The sequence below is a fragment of the Pseudopodoces humilis genome, chromosome 6, assembly GCF_049639895.1.
Source record: "Pseudopodoces humilis isolate 2021_Gansu_Grassland_sample_001 chromosome 6, ASM4963989v1, whole genome shotgun sequence".
Classification (NCBI taxonomy): Eukaryota; Metazoa; Chordata; class Aves; order Passeriformes; family Paridae; genus Pseudopodoces; species Pseudopodoces humilis.
This window is the reverse complement of record NC_142205.1, coordinates 54258038-54285120: the sequence shown is the minus strand read 5'-3', so window position 1 is coordinate 54285120 and position 27083 is coordinate 54258038. Positions and strand designations below refer to the sequence as shown.

Below are 27083 nucleotides of genomic sequence, written 5' to 3'. Positions count from 1 at the left end.
TTGATGAGGGTTTTTCCTAACCAGCAGAAGCTGAAACTTGTGTGACTTCATGTTTAGCACATTGCCAGCATATCGGCTAACACAGCAACAAGGTAGAGAACCCAACTTTAGAGACAGCTGGAGTTTTCTTATACTTTAATCGCTACAATATGGCTTAAATAAACCATCCTTTGTTTTGACTAGACTACAGTTTGGCTAGCACAGAAAACCAGGCACTCTCACTTCAATGCAGACATTGTCTCTGCTTCTTCTGCTTCTCCTGCAACTTGGGAGCCATTTCAGCAGACTTCCACATCAGGAAGGGGGCCATGCCACCAACTACAACTCTTGGGGTTTTTTTTTTCCCTTAAGCAATTCATTCATAAAAAGGTATCTTCCCTTTTTGATTATGTCTCAAATCCTAGACTGGGCTTTTGGGAAACTCCTTTCCAGGAATTGGCTGCCTTGTGAGCACTGAGGCATGGAAACACCATCCCATCTTTTACAGAACAAATCAAACCCTTTTTTCTTTTTGTTTTTCAACTTTGCATTGTGCTAAGCATCAGTTGTGATTTCCCTGCCTGTCTGCCCCATTACAATGTGTTTAAAAGGTGTATTCACAGAAGAAGATGCTTTTTTTGCTCCATTACAGTGGGGCTGGCAAAGTAAGATGCTTGGAGTGACTTTTCATGACTGTATACCTCTCAGACACAGAAAAGCCCTTACAGCAAGTATTTTTAATTTTCCATAATGCTGTTTGAAGCACTACAGTTGAGGTTAGAATTGGCCTTGTATCAGCAGTGCCACAGCTCTGGTAAGGTTTAGACCAGTCCTGTAATCTACAGGCCAGGTCACCTTATAAAATGCTTAGAAATTTTCTGTGATTCAGTAACTATAAAGCTGTATTGTGAGCTAATTTCTTACAGTAACCCATCTGTTACAGAGAAGGAGCTGACTTTTTCCCCATCATGTTGTGCTGTGTCACATAATCCTATTTTTTTTTTTTACTTCCCTCTCCATTGCAGCTTAATGTCATCTTCCTTGGGATTGCTCTCTATAAAATGTTTCATCATACTGCCATACTGAAACCCGAATCTGGATGTCTTGACAATATCAAGTAAGTGGTTTTTCTCTGCCTGTTTCTGTCTTTTGCTGTTTATTCTCTCATTCCTCTGAGGAGCGAAACAGGGAAACCAGCTCTGCCAGCAGCAGTGCTAACCAGGGATGATAATACCTTGGGCTATGGCACTGCAGAGTGGTTTCTAAAAGATACCAAGTGGCTGATGATGAAGCACTATACTGGGATTTGGCTGCATTGTTGGCATTTTCCATTCAGTTTTGCATGAAGGAGGAAAAGTTACATTTTCTGTCCTTGAAGCAGGTAACCTTCTAGTCTATGTAAAGAAATTTGTGCCCAATAATTGCCAGCTAATTATCGCAGTCTCTACGGGGAAGGTGTTGAAACTACTTCTGTGTGCTCTGAGGGCAGCTGCCTTGCTCGTTTTCTGTTTCTTTTGGCCCCTGACAGATTCCGTGACCCAAATTCTCCCCCAGAGTCTGATTGCTTTCAGCAAAGTTATCGAGGATTTACCTGGGGGTGCCCACATCAGCAGGTGGATGTGCTTGCCAGCCCAAGCATGTTTTGCCCTTGCACTGGGTTAACATCTGAGCCTGGGCATCTTAATGTCTAGCAAGCTGCTTCATTATATTGATAGAGTATTAGTCTCTGTCAGTGCCTGTTTATTCAACTACCTCTGGCTTTAATTACTCTCTTCAAAAACACAAGTGAGATTTCAGGTGCAGTGCATGATAAGATTAGGAGCCTGCTAATTAATAAAACCATCTAACGAGCTTCAGGAGGAGGAAATTGTTGGGAGTCAGCGCTTTACTGCTCATCCAGGAGAGGAGAGTGTGGTGCAACGTGGCTTGAAGTGGGTTCTCCTCTCTCTTTTGTGGTGGGAAAGGGAAAAGAGGCGTAAGGGGAGCTCGTTAGAAGATGTCTGATATGCACAGTTGCAAGGCTGAGCTTACTGCTGAGCTGCTCTTGCAGATACAGCTTTAATTTAAACCAGGTCAGGCCCCCCCTGAAAACATTCTTAGCCAGCAAGGCTTTCAGTGCCATTGGTGTGCCATGACCTGGCATGGTCCTTTGGGTGAAGTTTTCGTTTCCTCGGTGCAGCTTCTCCCCTGAGGGTTGGGAGGAAGGGGAACTGGACTATGCCCAAATGCAGGAGACCCCAGTGAGCTCAGAAATCCTCAGAGCCCTCGTTTGCCTGGGTCGTGGGGAGTCTGCTCTGCAGAGAGCCTCAATTTCTCCTGCCATCACTCTGCTATAAAATGAAATTAGAGCTGCAGTCCCTCCTGGATGTCCAGGATTGATCCCAGAAAGATAGTCTGTCATTTGGTCTTGGATGAGGCATTAAAGGCATGGTAGATTTAATAACATTTGTTAATATGGCTACTTGTCATGCATTTGTGCTTTGGGATTGCTCACTGAGAACAGTCTCTTTAAGGTTACCCACACAAAAGTCATCTTACAGTATGACATTTAAATTACAAACTAGAAAGAAAAAAAAACCAACAAAACCCTTATAATTAAAGCAGAAATAATAAATGCCTACTGAATAATTTTCTTGAGCTAATATCTAGTATCTTTGTTTAAAATGCCAGGAATTTATACAACCAGTTGCATCAATTATAATGTCATTGTAAAATATTTTATAGGTTCTTTGGCAGATGAGTGTCTATTCCTGATTTGACTTCATTAAAATGTTTCGAAAACACAAGCAATTAAAATACTTTTAAGTATGTTGCTGATACTCTTCCAAATGTGTTGCTTCATTACAAATTACTTTTTATGCTTGAGAAAATAAGAGCAACATAACATAAACTTGAGAAGATGCCAGACTCACCCTAGGAAGTTTATCAAACCAAGCATTTCAGAACAGACTTGATTGTAATCTGAATACCTAAGCAGGACATCATTAAGTCTCTAAATTCAAGACATGTGTTGTCTCAGTGCTGGATGTGCTTGAATTAGGAGGAAGTGCAGCTGGTAACAGAGAGGGGAATTCACCTTGGAGGGAAGTTTCCTAGGGAAGCAAGGGGCTTGCAATCTCTAGAAAATTTTTCAATAAGATCACAGTTGTCTTGTAGATATGATCATCGTTTTGTTGCAGGGGAGATTGTGGTCTTCCTGTGCAGCCATTGGCACTAAGTCAGTTGTACAATGTGGATGTGTTACAGCAGCTCTGGAATAAAAAGCCACAGAACATGTTATTTCAGAGGAGACCACTTGGATCCTTTATAGGCTTCCCTCCGTGGGTCTATGGGGTTAGTGAAAAGGCACCCAGGTCCCAGAGCTTTGCATCTTGTTGTATCAGTTTCTATTTAATAAAACAAACTGAACCAAGGGCCTGCATTGGAGGGCCCCTTGCTGCCATCTGCATGTGACAGCTTTACAGCACATGGAGAGCTGAATGAGAGTTTGTTCTCCCAGCTCATTTCCTAGCATTACTCTGAGTTAGGCTGTGGTGAAGCTCTCGCAACATAAATCCTGAGCCTGTTTAACAACAGCAAAATACTTGATTCCCTATGGCAACGTAAAACTAAAGGCCATAAAATATTTTAATAGGCTGTTAATAAGTGCCCCTGCAATCTGGTCCTTGCCTATGTCACTTTAAAGGTTAGAAATACATTATGAAGTATAGAAAATAGAGAGCCAAATAACTCCACTTAAATTAATGAACTTGATAAGGGATCAGGTGTCACCTGGGATACCTTTAATTACTGCACCAACAGAAAAGCCATTCAAAGGGCAGTGCCTGAACCAGATGTTGTGCAGCTGATAGATTTGTAGGCACTGTGCAAAGTTGTAAAAATAAACTTCCCTAACCTTCAGGAACAGTCCCCGGATTATTGTGCCAGCATGGGAAATTCTGACATTCCTGCTGTGGGGCACTGGTTACCCAGGGGTTACCTAGCAAGAGATTTGATGACTACAGAGCTGGTTTATTTTTGTCATCGTTAACTTTTCTGGCTTAGCCCAGCACTTTCAAGAGGGAAGTAGGATACCAACAGAATTCAACAACAGAAACCAGTAACCACATATGTGGGTCCTTCCACCTGTGCCAGTGGCATCCTTCCTATATGACAGGTTGGTACTGAGCCGACTCAGTGGGTTGTACCCAATGAGACAGCAAGATTCGTGCTCTGGTCCTGCTTTTGGGGCATGTAGCCAGGAAAAGATGTGAGCCTATGTGTGTGGAATATGTTCAGAGCTGCAAGAGTTTCTGTGCCTGCCACTGATGCCAGGAGGACATTGGCTTCCATTTCATAAGAGGTACCATCCCCAAAAGTAGCATGCTTTTACCTAGGCACTTATGAAGAAAGTTCTGTTTGATGTCTTCCTTCAGTATATTTACGCAGAAATTTTAAGGCTTCATCCAGAGTGGGGATCTCTTCTGCCCTTTAAAGATCTCTTTAGTGACACAGACAAGAATGCCCAAACAGCTGCCTCTTGGGTGGTGTGTGTAGCTTCTCACCGTGCTTCCCCAAACACAGGCTGGGAGGGCATTTTCCTTCACAGCCTTTTACAATGGCTTTTTCTGAGTGCTTGAAGTCCACTGTGGCCATTGCTCTTTCATCTGTGTGTGGCTTGTTGGCAAACACAGGTGAGCAGAGATGTGCAGAGAGGAGCGTTGTTTAGTCCTCGGCAGCTCTGCCCACTTCACACGTATCTCACTCCTGGCCCATCTCAGGCTAAAAGTGGGATGTAAAGGGTGCACAAAAGGGCTCTTGAGCACAAACTAATTTACTGTCACTAAATGTAGCCAGGAAGATGTTGTTTTGGAAGATTTATTCCCCCAGCCCTTAGGAGCTTTCAGGGAAGGCACATCTTTTAAGCCAGAGACTACGTAAGCTTTTTGAATGGCAAAAGCCTGCTGTGCTGTTTGCACCTGTAGCCTGTGAGGTGGAGTCTGTAGGCATATCAGCACAGTATTGATGCACTCTTGCTAGCAGATGGCTCCTCATGAGGATGTGTTACCAGCTGGAATTCTTTAGAGCAGCTGTGAGGCTGTTTTCCCGGAGGTTGCTGCTGTGTGGAGTGATTTCTGGAGCTGAGCAGCTCAGAGTCTCTCCTTCGTGCTTTTCCATTGTGCAGGGAAGATGTTAGATGTGCAAAATGTCTCAGACTGTTGCAGACAAGACTACTCTGAATCCTTTTCATATTCACATTCCTGTAGGAAGCCTTATGAGACAACAGAAAATGTTATACATTCGGTTCTTTAACAGTTCTTCCATTTTCCGTCCGTCAGGTCCTTTCCAGGTGGTCAGGCCTGTACTGTGGCAGCTTGCACACCAGGTTTCCATCCAACCCATGCCAGATGCTGCAGCACAACAAACCATCCACGTTTCCAGATGCTTAACCACCATTCTCTGTGCAAAACAGGGTTTCAGATGAAGCCTCTCCTAAAGTGGCTTTGCACGGCGTGGCAGTGCTTGTTCTGCGGCCGTTTAAATACTGCTCATTCAAGTCATCGTGGTTATAGTGAGGGGAAAAAAAGAGGGGCTACACTGATGGTAATCCAGATGTGCTCTTGAGGATACCTAGTGCAATCTGAGCTCTTGTCTTTGCTTCAAGCTCTCACTGGGCACTGTGTGGGGCTCATTAGTTAACAGCATGGAAAACTGCTGGAAGATTGGGAGGGGAGTGCAGTCATTTATCTAAAAAAAGGCAAGTTCTACAAACAGATTAAGAGGATTGGTTCATCAGTGGGGACCCAGCAGCTGCTGCACCCGAAGTTGCAGTGGACTTTTCCAAATGGCTGGAGGGGAGAGGATCTCTCTCAGCAGAGACAAGAAGCCATCATTTTCTTACACACATAACCTTTCCTTTGAAGTTCCCATGGGCATCCATCCCTTCTCTCCCTGGTGCTGCCTGGTTGTGGTTGAGTCTGTTAGTGTTTCCCCAGGCCAGACCAGACTTCCTGACATTCTTCTGTACTGTAGTATGTGGCAACGAGATTTTATTTTGTTTACTTTGGAAGAGTAAGACGTCAGCTGTAGCTGCCAAGAGCAGTTGCAGACCCACGAGAAAGACGGCAAGAGGCAAAGGGCTTTGCCAGTTTGTTTCCCTTTTTGTCCCATTTTATTGTGTTACTGTTTTAGTCAGGGTGTAGCTTCAGCTGTGCCATAGGCCGGCCACCTGGATGCTCTTTAGAAAGCACAACATGTAGGGACCCCTTCAAACAGGAGCATGTGAGGCTGTAGTCCTGGGTTTGTTGGAAAAACTCATTTAGTGCAGTAGAGACTCACCTGAAAGTCATCCTGAAAATTTAATTTTCTTTCCTTCAGACAGGGAGGCCCAGGGTCTTAGCTGGGAGCACCTTTTGTTGCTAAAGAGGCAGTGTTAATTAGGGACCTTGAGATAGTTTAATCCTGGCATTAATCACTGTAGTTCTGCTGTTTTCTTCCTTTTGTGGAAGCCTGCTCCCATCCCATCTTCCATAATGAAAGAATAAGCACTATATCAAAAACATGAAATTCCCTAGAAAAACATGTATTTATTCTGAGCACACAGGAGATAATGTTTTCAGGCATTGTGACTGGATTCCAAAGAACACATGCTGAAATCCCATTAACAGGGATGAAGCAGTAATGTCCTGCATTGCAGTCTCCAGAAACCGATCCTCAGATGACCAGAATGAGCCCTCCTCAGCTTGCTGGCTGCCATGGAAGTTTCAAATGGTCCACAGCTAAAGGCACGCAGCCCTGATGTAATGACTAAACAAAAATGTATATGTTCTCTCAGGTTTCTGAGTGGAAACAAAACTCACACCGTACTTGCCTATTTTCTATTTTTTTTCCATAGAAGTCTCTTGCTCAAAGGCTTGCAAGAATTAAATCTAAGAATACACAGCTTAACAGCCAAAAGTAGGAGCCAAATGTAAAGATTTAACCTTGATTATTACTATATAAAACCTTGGAAAGCCCAGTCTGGGCTCTTTCAGGGAGTCTGGCCCAGGTTGTGGGAGGTGAAGGATGGGGAGCACCAGGCACAAAACTGAGAAGCCCCTTTTGAAGATTTGCCTCTTTTAAAACCGTTGCCATAGCCCGCTCTCCCCATATGTTGTATGGGTGTGATTATCTGCTCATTTTCATGCTTCAACATATGTATTTTATTTAAAGAGACATGACTAATCCCAGCCCCCAGATTAGCTTGTTGTTTCAGTCCTGTGGGTTTGCTTAAGTCATAAAAAAAATCCTGAGTTAGGTAGAAAATTGAAAACAAAGGTTAAATAGAACTTCCAAAAATCATCTGCAGAAATGTTTAAATTAAATCCTTGATTCAACACAGCGGTACTGTGCTGGCAGGAACAGAGGTTTACCAGTCTAGTTTTATTTACTCAGCTGATTGAAATGCAGAAAAAAGTAAACATCCTGGGTTTGGTGCAGTGGGGAATGAGTTAGACTTTTGAAAATGCAAGATTTTTTTTTTCTCCTTTGATAGGAAGAGCTTACATTACCAATGAAGAACAATAATTTGTAGCAGGTATGCTTTTACTAATGGAAGATTAATTTGTGCTTTGTTCTAGCCATTTTAGAAACAAAATAGGAGACAATAAGGATTATTTCCACTTTTTCTATGGAGATTTAAGATCCTCTGTTGGTTTCCAGATCTTCCTTGCTTAATCATAAAATGCTACAACTTAGAAAGAGTTTGTGATGACAAAGGGTCTGTAACTGAGTATTACATGGGGTTCACCTAGATGACTGGACTTGCAGAAGAGCATCACTTTAATCCTTCATTACCTCTGTGTTTGTTCTTGCTTGGGAGTGCAGAGGGAGGACACGGTACAATGAGGGGGTCCAGCTCTTGGGAGCTTGCCCAGCACAGCATCTAGGTGCAAAAGGTCCATTCCTTTATCTTCAGGGTTCTCAGATTTGTGGAGTAAGGGCTGAGAGTCTGGCAACATGAGCACTACCTATTAGGAGCAGCAGGCATGGAGAGGAGGTTTTCATGCACCCGTCTCCTGACTGGACATTACCCATAACTTAAAGAAAACAACAGTGCCTGTACAGAATGAGCTCTCTTTAAAGATTGTCATACAGCCCTACTAACAAAATTAGAAGGATTAACTGAGTGGGCTGTTCAGGAAGAGGGCGTAGAAAAATTTCTTCTTCCCACCCAGCTGTGCTATATGCAGCATTTTTGGACTCCTCTGACATTTGGGGACAGCAGGCTCAGAGCACAGCAGCTCCAGGGATGGCTTCTGGATAGGAGTCGTCCGTGGATTCCTGTTCCAGAAGAGGACTGATACTAGGGAAGCCAAAGGGCTCCTGAGACAGTGTTTGGGTCTGGATAAACTGGAAGTGTGTTTAAACAGTGCCTGGGACATGCAGACAGCACATTCTCTGTCACCAAAATCTTAACAGGAGTGTTTTGCAAGGATAAGCAAATTATCTGGGCACTTTGGAAAATGAGGAATAGCTTTTTCCTCCTTTGGAAAACCTCCCCTCCACAAAGTTTAGATATTAGCCATGAAGTACTGAGCTGGGCATTAGAAACTTCTTCCCTCAATTTCACTGTCCCAGAGCTCAGGCCAAAATCTCTGTGTTGGATATGGCCTTTAGAGAGAGTACCGTGTCTTCACAGCCTGATGGTCATGGAGTCATAGATTTATAGAATATCTTCAGGATCTTTGAAGTCCAGCTCCTGGTACAACATGGGAGAACACCCAAAAGGCATTTTCCAAGGCTTCTTGAGCTGTGACCACTTCCCTGGGGAGCCTGTTCCAGTGCCCAAACACCCTCTGGATGAAGAACCTTTTTCTGACATCGAGTCTAAATGTCTCCTGACACAACTTCAGACCATTCCCTCGGGTCCTGTCACTGGTGACCACAGAGAAGAGATCAGTGTCTACCTTTCCTCTTCCCCTCATGAGGAAGCTGCAACTGCAGTTGCAAGGTCTCCCCTCATCCTCCTCTTTATCAGGCTGAGCAATCCAAGAGTTGTCTCGACTCTCCCTGGATCCTGAGTAAGAAAGCACCATGCTCTTTAGTCCCCTGGTTAACTCAGTGCTGCTCCTATATAGCCTTCATCTGCATCTCTGCATGAGCACACTTGAACAGGCAGCCTAAACCAAACCCAGAAAAGCACTTGGAGTTGGCACAAAATGAATTATTTACAAGCTTCCTACCAAGATAAGGTATGGCCCATTTATATTTTGCCCGAGAGCCGAGCTTGTGAGCACCTGAGAGGCAGAAGCCCTGCCAGAGCTGGAAAAACATCTGAGACTGCACTTTTGTCTGCATGCCTTTTCTCCCCCCAGAGATGTTGATGGCAGCATCTGATTTCATTTGTTGCACTCTGCTGCTGTTTGAGTTTTTCACAGGAGGGTCTGGTTGATATCTGATTGTTTTGGTTTGGGGTTTTGGTTGTTTACCTATGTTTTTGTGATGGTTGTATTAATGTTGAATGGTGATTGTAAAGCACTAATCTTCCCACTGACAGGTGTCGTCCTTTCTGAATCTAAAAAAAAAGAAAAAAAAAAATCAATCAGTGGTTATTGATTTGAGAGTGTCCTGGAAGATATTAAATACCTACAATCTTTCTGTGAACTCATAAATCATGATTATTGTTTTAAAAGGCCATACATTTTAAGCACTCTGTCAGCAAGCCCTGCTGGTGCTATTTGGATAATACAAATGTGTCTAAAGGCTTTGCTGAATCCATATAGTGTGGAAACAATTAGATATGTGGTTACACATCAGTGTGGCTTGAATAATTGTGCCATGCCTTTGCAAAGTTAGGAGGAAGGAAATAAACAGGGTAAGCAATTCTGAGGGTAATTAATTACTTACGGAAAATGAGATGAACTTAACAGAATTGCTCTTTCCAGTTGCAATAATTAAGGACAAGTCTGAGAAAACAGGACATGACTTCCCTGGGTGAGTTGCAGGGAAAGGGATGATGCTTTGCCTTCAGCAGCAAAGTCCAGCTGCTGGTTGCCCCAAATCATAGGCTTAGGCATCACATAGGGCCAAGGAATGTTTGGCCTCATTTGTCTGAATAATCTTTGCAGATCTACTGATGGAAATCAAAAGTGACTGTGGCTTTCAATATATATTTCAATATATAAAAAATTCCAGGTGGTAAGGCCCCAACCTTTACAGATCTCCAAGGCATATAAAGGCAGGAGTTTCTCCTGCAAATGAAGCCGTGGCAGGCTCAGTGACCCCCAGGATGGTTACTGATGTTGCGGGGACCGGCCACCTACTGTCGAAGATGGTGTGGGAGCCAGAAGATGAGATTGGTAAATGATGACTTGGAAGGTGGTGTGATGAGCACCAACAGCCTAAGGAAGGAGAATAGGAAGCCATTTGGCTTCATGCCATCAAGGTGGTAACTTTGTCATGAAATGCAAAGGCAAAATCCTTTAAGCACTCTTTTATTGCTTGCTATTGATTTTTCTCGCCATGAAGATGCTCCTTCACTAATTAACGATGAACCCGTTTGCTTTAGGAGGGGAGTACTGGACTTTCCAACTCCTTCAATAAATCAATCCTTTCTAATCCTTGAAATTAAAAAAAAAAAAAAACCAAACAAAAAAAAGCAAAACATCCCTATTACTTTATATCAGCAGGCAGTGGGGAGACACAAAAGCACTTTATTTTGTGTTTCCCTCCTGCTTGCCTGCAGGAAACATCTGCCTCTCTGCTTTATTTGCACCATGTTAAAATTAATTTCATGGGTCTTTCTGAATGCTTTTGAGGGGCCACATCATCCATCTGTTTTTATTTGGGTTTCATCACCCCTAACAGCTACTAAAGGTCCTATATATTCATTTTGGTGTTTTTCCTTGCTATCCAAACAGTTATTTTGGGGCCCAAGGCATCAGTTCATGTGCTTACTGAGCCTTTTCCTGCTATCATAGAGATGGGGAAATACTTGGAACTGTCAAAAGAGTGATAAATTAAAGTTAAGTAAAGTTAAACCATAAAGAATTCTATGGAATTATAATATGTAAAGTCAATTAGTTATGTAGGGTTTTATTAAAGGCTTAGGTTTACTGTAAATGTGGCTCAAAACTATACTTTGTTAAACTAAGAAAAAGAAAAAAAAGCTCTTTTCAAAGTATAAGAAGGCCAGCCGTTATTCTTTTTAAAGGAGAGCTGAATAGCTGCTTTCTGATAACAGACTTTCCCTGTTCAGCAGCATTTTAGAACCAATCTTCATGTGAAGGTAAATTCTTGACTTTTCCTGCTGCAAAAAAGGTGAAAGCTTTAATATTTCACGATATTGCTAATCCAGGTACATGAAAGTCATTTGCTTCATGTAATGAATGTTGCAGTATGTCTGTAACTGTTTTGGGCTGTCCATGTGTATCCCAGCAATTCAGTCTCCTTGAGTCAAAATGGTGTTTATTGGGATTTTAAAAGGATAGGCTGTACAAAAGGTGTTCCTGAGCTTAGGATGAATTGGTTTTGAAATTCCTTAAGCATCTAAACAAGGATAAAAGTAGCTAATTTTAACAACTTTTAAAAAAAAAAGTATTGCTCTGGAAATACCACAGGAATATAGAAGGTAATGTGAGCAATCCTTTCTCATCACTGAAGGAGAAGGTACTCTGGGAAATTGAAAGACATCTAACTTAAATAAGATTTTGAAAGAGTTTTACATGATGTGTAATTAACCTTAAGAAGTCTTTGCCCCAAGGTAAAGTCAGGGCTTTTTTAAGATTAGAAAATGAATTAGGTATTTATACAGATTGGTAGACCATCCGCTATCCATCATCTGGGCTGCAAAGAAACACAAGGGAGGTGAGGTAAGATTTCACAGGTTCAATGAATAATGCAGCCACTAAAGATCAGCTTTTTACCTTCAGGTATTTGAAAGTGAAGCCTCCACCTAAGCCATCATTCAGGTTTCCTCTGCAGTCAGTAGAGAAATGCTTTTCTTCGGGGAATGGCAAAGCCCCGTCTACCTTAAATACCTGTTCTTTTAAGGGATAAATTCCTCTTTGGGGGTACCAGTCTGACATTAACTGTGGGGGGAGCAGAGTCACATAATGTAAATGCAATGGGCTATATCCCTTACTGTCAGGTACTGCATGAATTGAACCAAATCTGCAGATAGCACTTTAGATGCTAGGCTGTGCTAGGCTAGATTTTTCCAACAATTTCTGCTTCAATTATTACTTGCCTTTACTCCTAGTGAATATAATCTCAGTTTTCCAGTCAGCACCTCTATTCTTCTGGGAACCGAGGCTCTTCCAAGGCTTTTCTCTTGTCTAAGTGATGGGTTTTATGTATTGCAGATAATGACACAGTATTACTGCTGCACTGATAGGTTTCACAGACTTCACCAGGGGTAAAAAAACCCCAAAACATTCTGAAGTAATTTTTGTCAGAAATTGTTACTAACACAAGAGTTAAGCTTCTTACAATACTTGAGTTGGTGAAATGAAAAGGATTGTATTTCATGAGAGACATAAGAGACTAAATTTGATGGCCCCTGTGTGTAGAGAATTAAAACGGGAGTTAGACATCTTTGAAAATCTCACTTCTTTAGGCACCTGTTTGCTTTGGGCAGTGGGCCCTAGACACACCCATGTTGGAAACAGGGTAAAAACTGCTAAGGTCTTTTTGGTGGTTTTCTTCTTAGCTGCTTTGAAGTGTTACCCTCAAGTTCAAAGAGAAACTGAGTTTACCAGTTTTGCATTTTGTCTGTAAAAAGATGAAATGGAACCTTCAGCTGCCCTGAAGAAACGCTATTATGGGTTGCTGAAAAACTTTGTAAGGGTCTGGATAGTAAGAGCAACAAGAAAAAAAATTATAATTCTGTACTTTTATAATCTAGTGCTGATTGCTTTTCGGTATAAAGTCTTTACCATAGAACCTGCATGCTTGTGAACTCAGTAATAGAAACTCAGGCCCTGCTCCTGCCCGCGTTGCTGGGCTGACAGCTCCAGATTGTCTCGTAACTTCATTTCATTTAATTGCATGGTAGGGGAGCTGCAGGTTGCCAGTATTGACCAGAGGAGGTCTCAGCAGGATGGACTGGCCCTGGTTGACAGGGGTAATGAGATGAGCATGTTGAGCCATCCTCCATCTCTGGCACCCATAGGGGTTTCTGTGAGGGATGGCGGGTTTGAAAGCTCCGTGTCAGCAGGGAGAAGAGGCCTGGGAGTTGTTGCACATCACCTGTCACACAGGCAGGGTTAGGCACACAGCGTGTCCCAGAAGGTCAGGGAGACTCCCCGAGGAAAATGGCAGTGACGGTGACAGGAGCTGAGTGATCCAGCTTGGTTTCTTCATCACTGCAGTGAGCTGCTTTTCACCCTCGCCTGACAGAGGCCTTTCTTTGCCCTTCCCCATGAAATGGTAGTAGATAGGTTCATGCCATGTCACCCAGGGCTTCAGAAGATCTGATGTCATTACCTCAAGAATGCTGCAGTCTGACTCATAATGTGGCAACTTGGAAGTTCCACTTTGGAAAAGTCAGTGGCAATAAACATGCTCCTGTAACACGCTCCAGCCCCACAGGCAGGCAGTTCTGGAGGCATGGTGAAGTTTTGCCACATGAATATATGAAAGCTGCCTGTGGTGGCTATGCTGGGGTTTCAAAACTCGTCTTCTCCGAGGACAGCCATGACATTTGGAAGATACTTCAAAGCCAGTTGACAGCTGTGGGATGGTAGCCAGGATGGGTAGCTGCAGCACAGAGCTAGCGATGCCTGCTTCTGTGCATTAAGCCAGCATTTCCACTCATGTTTCAGTTCCCTGGGGAAGCCAGCCAGGCTGGCTGGTGTGTTCCAGGTGCACCTGGTGCCGTTCCACCTTTGGTTTTAGTGATGGCTGGTGGGAGAAGGGAGGGGAGCTAGCAGTAAACTCTATTCTCTATGTCATTATATTTCTAATGTTGGTGTTCTTGTCTTTATGTCTATGCATTCTTTAGCTATGAGGATAACAGACCCTTCATCAAGTAAGAATGACCTGAATGGCTGATAAATTTCATTTATCAGTGTGGTCTCATGAACCAGCTGTCAGATCAATATTGAAAAATCATTAAAGCTTCTGTCATTCGCTTTTGAGGCAGAAGAGCAAACTGTGCAAGAAAATGGTCAGGCATACAGCTAAGGTGCAGAGTAAATGTGCTGCATGTGTATTGCCAACCAATTGTCACCTTATTTGCTTTGTATTCCTTAATTGGATGTTACTTGAATTCAAGGTGTAAGTTCCAAAGTTAATCCTGTGTGGTACAGACTTGTTTTACCAGCTGCAGCCTCTGGTCCACTGTGCTCTGTCTGGGATTGCTTTATGGTAGTATAAATACAGAAGCAAATTTTTGAAAAGGTGCATGGCTGCTGTACCCCATGATTCCCTTTCTAGTTAATGGGAGCAGTGCAAGCAAATCTGTGTGCATTGGAGACTCCTTACTCATTGAAGTACCTCCTAATTGTTCCTAATTGTAAACCACTGATTTTCAGATGTACCAAAAATCGGATATTTTTGTTTAATTGCAATAAAATTCCACAACAGGAAAGAAAAGCCAAGGAAAAGCAGTAGCAAGTCTGTACAAGGAGTAAGATAAAAACCTCAAGCTGCACCAAAAAACAAAAACCAACCCAAACCTGTAAAGAAAGCCAAAAATGCCTAGAAATTGCATACCTTAGGGCATCCACACTCTTTCTCCTGCAACCATAAAAATTAATGTGCAGTAGCACAAAATAGAAGCAAATCGACTTTGCAGTAGACTTTCAGTTTGTTCTTCTGGTGAAGAGTCCTTTGTGTGTTTGTTCCTTCAGCACCATTCCCATGTTCTCTTCCATCGCTTGGTTCTGTTTTTTTCTGTGGATGTGGGATGGAGCTATTCACAGTAACCTCCACGTCCTCCTTATCGCCGCCTCTTGTTTCCTGGGACACTGTTAATGCGTGCAGTTTGCACTGGTGGAGGTCTTCTAACCCACAGATTCCTTTCCATCACTGAAGGTAGCATTTCTTCACTACATAACTGTTTCATTCCTGCACAGCTCTGCAGCCAAAGGCTCTTCAGTCAGATTCAAGAATGGGCTGTGCTTCAGAGCAGAATATTTTTCTGATATCCAGGGAATAATTTTTAAAATACTCTGGAAGTGCAGGAAGCTTTTATCTGGGGATGAGAAAAGAGGAAAGAGAAAAAAAAAAAAAGGGGGGGGGAGGTCCACTTAATTTGCTCTTCTTTTTTTTTGTGAAAAAGAAAATTATTTGTGTTTTATTAATTGCTATGCAACTGGGACAATAGCATGCTCTCACTGATGGTGGAATCTTGGGGAGAAAAGTATTCCAAGTGACTAAGCTGTAAACTTTATCTAGTGGCTATCTTTCTGAAGGATTGTGAGAGTGTATTTTCAGTTTTCAACACGCTAAATATTTATTAGTAGGATTGACTGGAAATGCTTCAAAGGAGCTGTTCTGGTCTGCTAGGTACATAATAGTGATTTTTAAAGAACTGTCTTGATAAGTGGTTACCTTAGGGAGCTCTTCTGGTCACGTGGTTAAATAATACATATTTTATAAACTTCAGTGGAAGACTTAATGCTGCATTTTCATTCTAATACCTGAAGAAAAAAAAAATAAACAACAAAAGACTTGAATACAACATTGATATGCTTTTGTTTGTGACAAGGCCTGCTAAAAGGAAAATTATTCTAAGGCTGTAGCTGCCATGGCATCTCCATAGCAGAGATTGTCTGTCTGACCTCTGCAGGACTGCTTTGTCCCCCCAAGTTGCTGCTGCTTCATCTTTCTCCCCCTTGCCCCATGCTCTGCTTAGCAGATGGAAGCCCAAACCCAGGCCACATTCCCACAGGGCTGAAAGGGCTTGGAAACGTAGGCAGGTCTTTGTTCCTGTGAGCCCTTCTGCAGCACCTCAGGGGGCCTTGGGGCAGACAAGGGAACAGAGGTGCGGGCTCACTGCAGTCTTGTCTGATTTGGGATACAGAAGGGCTAAACAGTGAGGAAGGGGTGCAAAGGTTGGATATCAATGCATTCATTTTTATGATGTTACACCTAATGATAACAGGGGACAGCAGAAGAAAACCAAAGCCTTTAGGTAAAGGACAAACAGATATTCAAGGTGCTTCTTGCTTCCCAGCTGGAAGTTTGCTCCCTCCCCTGTGCAGCAGCAATTCCTTTAAAGTTGTAGGGAGTACATCATGTGAAGACTAGGCTAGGAGCAGTACAGAATTCCTGTGCTGCTTCTCATATTTCATCTCTTGTCCTCGTATTTGAAGATCAGTCTTTGAGAAGGTAATTTAGGAGATGACTAAATGTTATTTAGCAGGAAAACATGGAATACTCCTCTTGCCATCCCAGCAGAGCTTCCAGCTTTCCTGAAACACCCAAAAAACCTAACATGCAGCAGTCACCCCATGTCCCGAGATCTGTTTTCCGGGCAGAAAGTCAGTGGGAGAAAGCAGGCAAAAACCTGCTCTCCCTATTTCTTGGAACAGCATTAGAAATCAAGAAGTGGCTACACCTCTACTCCCACTGCCCTCCTGAGGTAGAGCAAGTGATAATCTTAGTTTTGCAGCCCATGTGAAGAAGGATTGCCCCTTCTTTTCTCCTGGCAGAAGTGTGGCAACAGCTACCGCTTTAGCAAATGTAGTGTGTGAGTGCCTGTACGAGTATACACAGTTCCCTTCGTCGCAGGGTGGAAGAAGTGTGAAGCAGCACTGCAAGGAAGATCCTTGTGTGGAGTGGATCTGGCAAGCAGGGAAGGCTTGCCCACCTGCCTGTAGCTGTTTATCTGGCTTACACACATATGGGAGACTAGCTAAAATGCAGCAATACATGTGTCTTGGTGTTAAGTGTAAATAAAGAAGCTAATCCAGCTGGCAGTCCTGTGAAACCAGCGGACACTTAAAAAAGTGACAATCAGAGTTGTCATTTCATTTGGTTTATTTTCTTTTCCTCCATTTGTAGAAATAACATCTACATGTCATTTACATGCACACTGCTTTTATGTATTTAAAAAAGAAAAGAGACATTGTGGTTACAAATGTTGCTTTGGTTATGATAAATTTCTATGCTCATAACACTTCCATTTCCTTGTATTTCCTCAAGCTTGAAGATTTGTAAACTGCATTCAGCTTGAAGACAAAAGCTCCCTATGATTTATTTTGATGTGCTATTTTCTTTTCTTGCTAAAACCAGGGGCAAAAAAAAAAATCTTCCTGCCTGTAGACACATGCCTTCTTTTGTGTAGATGAAAAACCAATCTTGTTCTTTTCTTCTTTTTTTCTTTTCTTTCTTTTTGTTTTTTTTCTTTTTTTTTTTTTTTTGTTTCTCCTAACAGGTCCTGGGTTATAGGTGCAATAGCCCTACTCTGCCTATTAGGACTGACCTGGGCATTCGGACTCATGTATATTAATGAAAGCACAGTCATCATGGCGTACCTCTTCACCATATTCAATTCTCTGCAGGGAATGTTTATATTCATTTTCCATTGTGTCCTCCAGAAAAAGGTAAGACGGACAGTTCCCAGCAGCAAGAGAGGTGGTAACGAGGTGTTTTGTTGCCTAACAACCCCATCGTAGCATCATCTGTGTGCCCTGAACCCGTATCACACAGATTTATCTCTGTGCACCTAATAAGGCTGGTATTTAGACTGGAAACCAGCGAGATGCTGGGGAATGAGGTTCTAACAAGGACATGAGGCAGTGGCATTTCAGCAGCCCTGCCAGATGTGTCAGAGGCAAGGGAAAAAGCAGTTGTCAGTTTTCAGGGCCCTGTAACAGGGCTTTGCCTGCTGTCAGCCAGATTCTCCTTCCTTGTACGCCAGTGTGAGATGGGAGAGAATCCACAAGCATCCAGAAAGTGCTCCCGTGGCTGAGTGCTCACAGCAAAGTGGAGCTTTACATCCTCATTTGCAGTCCCTGCAGGTAATCGCCCCTTCGGGTGGCAGCATATGTGGGTTGATGGGATGTAATAGGGGCTGCTTCCCCTGCTTTTTTAAGAACTGAAAGACCTGTGCTCTGCAGCGGTTCATTAGCCTTTGTATTGCTTGGGTTTGATACAGTGTTTTGGAAATCTTCCTCAAAGCAAGCACAGCAAGTGCTTCTTGGTGGAAATTGAAGTATGTCCCAGTTAACATTTGCAGGATAACAGTGGAGTAACTTAGATAAACTCTTGAGAGGGAAAAAAAAAATCCCCAACAGAATAAAAATTCTATGTTTATGTAGATCAAATTTACAGCCTCTGACAATCAGTAATAAGTATTTTTAAGAACATTTTTGTTCTCTGCTTAAATTCAGTAGTACAGAGCCCTCCAGTTCTGTGCATGCTGATGATTTGCTATGTCCGTTTTAGTTTCAAAGGGCAGTTTACTGAACCAATATAAACATAGGGAAGAGTTTATGTAGATACACTGGTCCCAGTTTCTCAGGGTAACCAGTATCTTGTGGTGAAATGGCTTCTTGGGTAATGTCAGGTCCATCTTGAGATCAGTCCTCCATCTGAGAGCCACAGGCTTGCTCCTCTGTTACTCACATTTTCCTATACAGGCAAGGGAGATCTGGCCCATGAAAACATAATCAAAATTCATCATAAAAAATGTGCTCTGCAAGTGGTGCCTCTGGAAGGATCTGCAGAGCTGTGAGTAAATGTCATTCTTGAAACCAAAAGAAGACTTTTGGGGTTAAGAGTTTTGTCCTTGTTGTTGCATCTCAAATTTGTCCATCAAAAGAAGCTTAAAAGCTTTATCTAGATGCAACCTCCTGCTGATGATCCCAAGCCTTTCAGCAAGAGAGTTTCCAGGAAAGATGATAGTAAGAGTGTAGGAAGCATCACCATTGCTTATTAAATCTGCAGGTGCCTCTCTGTGAGGAGTTTGAATTTCTGCACCATTCTGACTGGTACATCCTCTCACCCCCAGGGCACCCTGCAAAGGGTCAGTCCCTCACCCAGCATCCCTGCACCGCTCCACAGCCTCCTTGGCTCCTGGGGTTCTCAGTCAGCATGACAGAACCATTCTCTTTTCTGTCCTAAGCCAATTTACACCCTTAAACCACCACTGATGACTGTGGAATTGTTCCTGATTTACTGATTTACCACGGATTTACCACTGCAAAGTACCTTGCTGTGGGGTGGATGGATCTCTCTGACCTAAGAGCTGAGGGAGGTATTATTTAAAAGGAGAAAAAAAATTCTTTCCTTTCCTATCTATCATGGCCTAGAAAATCGGCAGAACGCTGCAGAGAGGCAAGCAGTGGGTGGCTAATTAAAGCAATTGAATTATTTTCTCTCAGCAAAGGATTGATTAGGCACTCGGGCATACTGGGCACTTGTGGTATGTGTTTGTCTCAAGCGCTTAAGGAAGAGCCTAATGAAAAAGCTGTAATTTTCTATTTAAATAGTTGTTTCACAGAGTTGTGAAATGCTCACGGAGGGTTTGGCAAAATTTTAAAGCTAACCATGTGCTTCAAGGGATTTCAACTGGTGTTCTGGACATGCATGATGGTTTGGGGGCTTTTTTGTGTCAGCGGGTAACATGACCCTCTTTTGGCTCTTCAGTACAGCCTGCTCACCTTCAGCCCTGTCCCATCTGGTTTCTGGGTATTGCTGCCCATAAAAAGTCACACCTGTAGCTTGGTGGAAGGTTACGTCCTGTTCTGGCATTAGCCAGCGTAGTTCCTCTGAAGCAAAGGAGTTGGCACGGGTTTGACTTCAATGCCCATTTAAAACATGACTGGCTTGCACAGTGCTGTGGAAAAGCAGGCTCCAGCCATCCCCTGAGCATTGGGAATATAATCTCTAATGCTGCTGGTTCTGCTGTTTCCTCAAATTTCAATTTGACTGCAAGAAACATTTTTTTTATAAAAAAATCAATAGCTTTCATACATTTCTCTTGGAATTCTTTTTCCTTAGTCCCCTGCCAGAAGCAATAACTTCTAGTACCTTGATGAGCCAATATGCTAGTTTATATCAAATCTACAACGATATTAATTTTCAGTCATAAATAGTGTACCTGCACTTTCTGCCACGCTCCTTTGATGTGCCTCAGAGGATGCCATAACTGGCTGGTGCCAACCAGCAGCTTTGCCTCAGGGGAGCAGTCTCTTGTGACATCCTGAGCCACCAGCTCAGCTGCAAGGGGTACTGGACTGCACACACTGCAGCAGATTCTGTTTTAACGAAGCACTGAGGAAAAACCAGGGGCTGTGTTGAAAATCAGAAGGCAGTGAGCTGGAGGAGGAGCTGCCTGCTAACCACCAGCTCTCTTTCCTTGACTAGGTACGTAAGGAGTACGGAAAATGCCTGCGCACACATTGCTGTAGTGGGAAAAGTACAGAGAGTTCTATCGGCTCAGGAAAAACCTCGGGGTCAAGGACACCTGGAAGATACTCCACAGGCTCACAGGTAACCCATGCTCTTTGTTTGTGTCCCAGTGCCATGCCAAGACCCTTCTCAGCTGTTTCAGGAGGAAAGCTCCTCTCAGCACCAAAGGAGCTGCCTTAGGCCTCTCCCCAGTGCACCTGCAGAGATTCCCCTCACTTCCACACCTGAACTCAACACAGTGGCTTCCCCTGAGATATGATGGCAATTAAAAGCCTTTCCAAGAACCTTCTAAATAGTTCTGTTGGGAATAGAAAGTCCAAATTTGCCTTCCAGAGGCAAGGTGTGGTTATCACCTGAGGTGTCCTGCCTGCTCTCCATGGGAAGCAGGAGGTGGGAGCATTTGTCAGCTGTGCTACATTCCAGTATACACCTTTAATCGTGAGATGAAGGTTGTCACTATCAACTATTAACATGTGCAAGACTGATGCTATAAGCACCAAGTGTTTTTCTTGTAAAAGAAAATTAAAGGCTGCAAGTGTCTTGTAGCAGCCTTCCCAGTGAAAGAGCTTGCTACCTGACATTCAGTGGTTTGGTCTGTTCTGTGCCTCGCACAATTTGTCTTAGCTTATAGACCGCTTAGAGCAAGCCATTGGGGTCAGGCTGTCTTGCTAAGGTACTAGATTTGTTGCCTTTGGTCACCTGAAAATTCAGGATTTGTGTTGTTTGCGCACTTTGAAGATAACTTGTGTGTAGAGATGCATGCAGATTTATGGATGAAAAGTTCGTATAGAATGAAGAAGCTTATTTCTTAATCAATAGAAACCAAACACAAATTTATTCAGTATTAGTAATGGAAGTAATTATTCATGACAGTTCCACTATTAAATTTTAAAAAACATGCAGTGAGTAACAGCTTATAACTTTCCAGGAAAACCTAATTTGCAATTTATGTCTTGGAGCAAATAATTATTTATTTGCAGTGGTTTCCAAGATGTCATCCAAAAGCTCCACTTTGGTGTTTTCATAGCTCTGGTAGCTATGCAGAGCAAATAAAAGCAATAGAATGTAGAATCTCTCTCCAGTAGGCCATCGAATCCCAATAATGTCCAAAACTCACAATATCCAGCAGCATTTAGGTGGCTGACTTGAAAGCCTCTGGTTATACATAACTTTGCTGCTGTGCTGGTGCCCTCCTCTCCAGAAAGAGTTGACTTCAGTGGTCCCCTGCCCCCACCAGTCCCAGCATAAGAGAACAAGCCCTTTTGAAGGTGAGCTGAGTCTTCTGGCAGAAGTCCTCTTGTGGCAGGTGAGGTTTGAGGCACCAAGGAAGATTATTTTGACTGCAGAAGGGTGTCCTTTGAAGGATGGAAGTTCCTAAGGCCTATTGTAGCCAGGAGAAACCTCATAGAGGTGATGGAGAGTAGATGGAGATCAATCTGAGCTGCTGAAAACATATGGCTCCTAACGCTAAATAGAGAAGACCATGAGGAGGAAAGCTTCTAAGATCCCTTTATTCTCTGGGAAGCACATAGGAAACAGAATAATTAAACTACAACGGATCATACCAGAGAAATACAATAAATTAAATGTCCAGGTGAAAAATAATTACTGTAAAAGGGCATGGGCCTCATGCCACATGGTACTTTCATTTATAGAGGCTAGTGCATGATTAAGAGATGCTGTTATTCCATGGTCAGTGAGTAATCTAGGACTTTCCAGCCTGGGACCGTATGATTAAGCCTTGGTAGATCTCTCACAGCTAAAATCCCACTATGGGAACCACTGGATTTTTGGCACTTAACCTTTTTCCCACTGTGGTGTGTCACAGTGGGAAAAAGGCTTCCCAGACTCCCAGACCACCTAGCATCACTTTCACACAGCCAGGGAAAACGTCCACTAGAGTCACAGACGTGAGGTGAGGGAGAGTTTCCCTGGGACACCTGGGTTCTCCAGTCCAGTCAAGCAGGGATTGGGATTGAACTGCTCACAAGATGAATTTTGGCTGATTTTTTGGTATTTTGCAAGGTCTAGTTGGGGAGGAGTGAGACAGTGATGTAAATGCCACAGAGGCGGATACTTCACAGCATATTTGAGGAACAAAACAGAAGGCCAACACATTCAGGACATTTTTGCCAGTAGCAGAAGCTATACCACAGATGGCAAACCCATCACAGATTTTTCAGTATGGGAACAGAAGTCATTAATTTGTGGGAATTTTTTTTGCCCCCCTAAAATCCCCAAGATGGAAAATAGCTATAGAAAACTTCTGTTGGTGAAGGGACAGCAAGATACAAATCAAGTCTTCTGTTACACTTCACAAAAAATAAGAAACAAGTTGTCTGAGTATGAGAAGCCCATGTGCTTCTGTGTGGGGGTTATTTTTCCATTATTTGGTTCTGTATTGGTAAACCTGTAGCTGGCATGGGGTCTGGGTTTCTCTCATGCATGATTTTTTTTTTCTTTTATTTAAGATGTAAGGCATTCAATTATACACTTTTTCTTTGAGCTAGGCATTTGTGTTTCAAAGGAAGTCTGGCAGGGTCTGGCATGCATGAGGCAGGTTACAAAAAAACAGCAACTGCTTGCTTACAGCTGGCTAGAAACAAGTCTCATCTGAGCTAGACATGCCAGTAGCCATCTTTAGTGAGGCAGAAAGAAACCCCTCTACAGCTGCTAAAAATTCATTGCCTGCTGTGCTTCAATCCCTCTTCAGAGCCGGATTCGTAGGATGTGGAATGACACGGTTCGAAAGCAGTCCGAGTCTTCCTTTATCACTGGAGATATAAACAGTTCAGCTTCACTCAACAGAGGTAATTATAAACTATTTTTCATCTCACTAACTCTTCTGATGGCTTTAAGGAGTCTGACATGTGTTGCCTCTTTGCCCCCTGCCTTTTCCTCCTCACCCCAAGCGTCACTGTACCCTGTTCTACCACCCAAGAAATGTTACAGTGATAAATGGGAGGAGGTTTTATGGTGGTTGTTGCCTTCTTTTTCTTTTCTTTATTTCTACACGTGCATTTTCAAAAATTGTTGTTTCTGGAAGGAAGCTAGGAAAAGTGAAAGAGAGAAATGAAATTAAGTTGAAATCTGCCCTTTCCCTCAGAAAACTGCTAGTGCCAGAAGCTGCTGATGTGTCAGGCCTTGTTGCTGACAGTGAAAATGGGACATTCCAGCACTGTAAAGCCTGTGTTAAGCATCACAGGAATCCTGATTGTCCTGATTGTCCTGATATGTAGCAATACTTTCGTCTTTACAGAAGCAAAAGTGAACAGCAGAACGTAGACGTAAGGAATAACTGTGCTTGGATCAAAATTGTCTGTGTTGGTGTTAATATACCTAGTTTGAAGAACTGACTGATGTGAACTTTATAGACATCTGTGGAGGAAAGGCTATCAGAAATGTATATGCCAAATAAAATGTGGTGTCTGGCACAAGAGGAAATATGAACAGCTTTTTTACACCAAGTGTTTTTCAGGGAAGTGTAGGAAAGCAGTGGTAACAGAATACCAGAAAAAGAGCCTCAGAGATTGTTTCCTTTCTCTTCCAATACAGCTACTTGAGCAACCAGATGCCAAACTGTTTTGTGTTACCTGTCCAGCTGATGCTGAAATTAAGAAAGGGTGGGATTGAGATTACTGGGCCTAGGTGTTGTCTCATGATGATGATGAAAATCAAGCATACTTCCAGTCCTGATGGTTGGTCTGCAAAGCTCAACTGAGAATTGAGTTAGGGCTTTGGTTCCTATTCAGTCTTTATTCTCACAGAATTTCCACTGATTTTAGGGTGAGTTTTGCCTGAGGATAGGCTTGAAGGATTTTGTCTATGCTGAGTAATATTGACTGCTGAGTTCTGGGGGAACTAGGGGTATATGATTCTGTTCTCTGAACATGATACACACTGCCCAAATCTGTGCAGAGGGGAAGGCAGTATTACATGGAGCTGTACTGTTCTTCAACTCACTGGTCTTTTTTGTGCCAGGATATTTTCCCTTTGCACTGAAGACTCATTAATAAAGTTGACTATAAGATTCCATTACTGCAAATGCCTGATTTATCCACATACATTGCCCTCAAATCTCTCTCTGTCTCTGCATTAAAGACTGCAGAGCAGCAGCCAGGCTTCTCTGGGTCTAATGTAGGGGGGAAGTTGGTTGTCACACAGAGGTTCCAGCAAGAGCCACTGTTTCCCTCAGCCATCTCACTGCTCCATCTCAGTGGCAAACCAAAATGTGTTACGCATGAAATGTTTGCTCCTTTAGTTAGCACAGAAGTTGAACTTGTTCCCTGATGCAGCTGAGGTTACCAAGGGATGTGTTTTAGCAAACAGGATCTTCCAGGTTTCTTAGCAAAAGAAAGGTGTTCTTTTTCCGTTGTGTATTTTTTTTCCTGTACAAAGAGGGAAGTATGACTGTCAGCTGGGACAAGTGAAGAGGCTTCAAGTGGGCAATCTTCATCCCAGTGTGGTGAGAACCTGCTACTAGATGTGCCTCTGATTTAAAGGTCATTTGGGAAATGAACTGCCAGGAGAAGCACCTTCAAAGCAGGTTTCATCCAGCTATTTTCCTTGTGTAACACTGGATGAGGTGAATCACCTGAAGGGCTTGAATCTCTCTGTTGACTACAGAAGCAGCCTGACTAGTGTCTTAGAAGGGAAGCCTTTTAGGTGGAACACTGAAGTGACTTGAGTAAGTTTTACAGTTCTACAGGCATCCTCCCTCATTTTCACACAAGCAGGCACAATATTTGTTGTTGTTGGGTTTTGGGGTTTTTTTCCTGGTAAACAGAAGTATTTGCAAAGTGGAGGTTAAAAACATTTCTATGAGAGATGGCATCTCCCATCCAAGCAGCAGGTGGTCAGTTCCAAATGGAAATACACCTGACATCAACAGTAATCCCAGCTGCATGGTACTCCAGGTATTTCTCCCTTTATCCTGTTTATTTCATCTGAAGAGCAACATTCGTGGTCTTAGGGCTTTCCACAGAGAAAACTCTCCAGAGAACTGCAGCCTGAACAGAGCAGTGAGGCAATGTGTTTTTCAGAGTTCTTGTCTTACCCTTAATATTTACATATATATTCATCTTTGAAGGAGCTGTTTCATTAATGTTTTATTTACAAGCATGCTGTTAAGGCTCAGAGGATTCAAATGTGAACCTTGAACTGTATGGTCAGTGGCTTTCCCTGCCTGAGGTTGATACAACAGCGTCCCTCCCGTTCCTGTCCAAAACTCCCACTCCAGCCCTCCCAGCCTAGACACCTTTTGCACAAAATTATCTGTATTATCCCAAGCTAAACATTATTTGTGTGCTTGCATTATCTCCAGAGCCTTCAGAGAGCAGTCTGTGTTCTAAAACAGAAAGAAAGTGATCCTTTGTTCCCACAATTGCCTAGCATCCAGGTCCTGGAGCTTAACTCCAGGTCTCCATGTCCTGGGCCAGCACTGAGTTTTCATGTTTCTGCTCAGGGAACAGAAAGCAGTGAGACATCCTCTGACTGGAGTACTATTTTACTGAAACCTTTTTCCCCTGATATTATTCATCATATTCACAGCCTCCTGCCACATGATAGCAACCCAGGCAAGACTGCTCTAGCTATCCATATTTCCTGTATGATGACTGGCATTTCTGCATGACATCTCATCCCTTCTTCCTTCATGAACCTCCTAGGCATCAGTCTGGAATATGGTGTCTGTGTTAGTGCATCCCTCCTTTTGACATACAGCTATGTCTTTCTGTGATTTAGCAGATAATACACTGCTTATGGCTCTTCTCAGCTTCATACTCTCGTTTATCTACTGTTCCCCTCTCTCCCTGCCAAAGTAATTGACCATAATGTTACTTTTCTTATTTATCACACCAGGAATTTCAGGCATAACCCCAAACTTGCCTGATGTAATGTGTTCTGTAATGTGTTCTGTAATGAAAACTTGACTCTGTCCTAAGGCATACAAGACTACTTCAGATATTTCCTGAAGTTAGAGTCTAATTACTGATTAATAAAAAGTATGTCTGGCTGTTTCCCCTTGCTGCTCATCATGGCTTAATAGTGATGTGGATTTGGGGTTGCTGTACCGCTGAAATCAGGAGGAAGGGAAGAGAAACTGGCTGTGTATTTCCTTTTTACTGTCGAATGAAGAGCATGCCTGTCCACCCCATGAACGTGGTCTCAGTTTCACAATCCAGGGGGATTCCTGCTCCTTGCACTCACACTCTGCAACTCTGTCCAGTTTTTCACACCCTGGGTCTGGCTGCATACTTCTGCCTTGTCTTTCACATCCAGCCTGTGCTCTACATTTCTTTTCCTAGTGCTGAAAACTTCAGAGGTGTAAAAGCTGAACCAAGCTGATTACCTCGTAAGTAGGAAAAAGAAGTTTCCCTTTGCCTGCAGGGTGTTTGGTGTCTGATCTCAATACAGGCACTTGGATGCAGTACTGAAAAAGTAGTACAAAAGCAATGCATGTAGGTTGGACTGTTTGCTGGACTCCAGTACTTTGAAGGCTGAAAAGTGGAATGTATGAAGGAAAAGCAACAGAGCTTGCCTGAGCTGGGGTACATCCAGTCAGCCACCTCAGGATCATGAGGGATGGGTCTGTTTGCACCTTTGGAGTGTTAATGTCAAAAAGCTCAGCCAGCCTCACAAACAAAAGCAGCCATAGCACAAAACAGCAATGTGACACCAGCCTATTTTATCCATGTCTTAGGTGAGAGGCGATACAGTAATTACTGTCTCTCTTTGGATATGAGACAACTGGGAGGGAAGAAAAACCATGAACTATGTGG

At 43.0% G+C, this 27083-nt stretch overlaps 1 protein-coding gene across 16 annotated transcripts in view; it reads left to right on the top strand.

Annotated features, from left to right (window-relative positions):
* Positions 1–27083, top strand: part of ADGRL3 (adhesion G protein-coupled receptor L3) — a 486649-nt gene that overhangs the window by 432641 nt on the left and 26925 nt on the right. For 13 of the 16 annotated variants that reach the window (XM_088056057.1, XM_088056043.1, XM_088056046.1 and 10 more), the window contains 5 exons: positions 1005–1096; positions 13943–13969; positions 17324–17492; positions 20260–20385; positions 23018–23114. In XM_088056057.1, the coding sequence (XP_087912183.1) occupies positions 1005–1096; positions 13943–13969; positions 17324–17492; positions 20260–20385; positions 23018–23114 (511 nt within the window). The remainder of the gene's footprint in view (positions 1–1004; positions 1097–13942; positions 13970–17323; positions 17493–20259; positions 20386–23017; positions 23115–27083) is intronic. The other 3 variants (XM_088056056.1, XM_088056055.1, XM_088056051.1) reach the window with 1 other exon arrangement.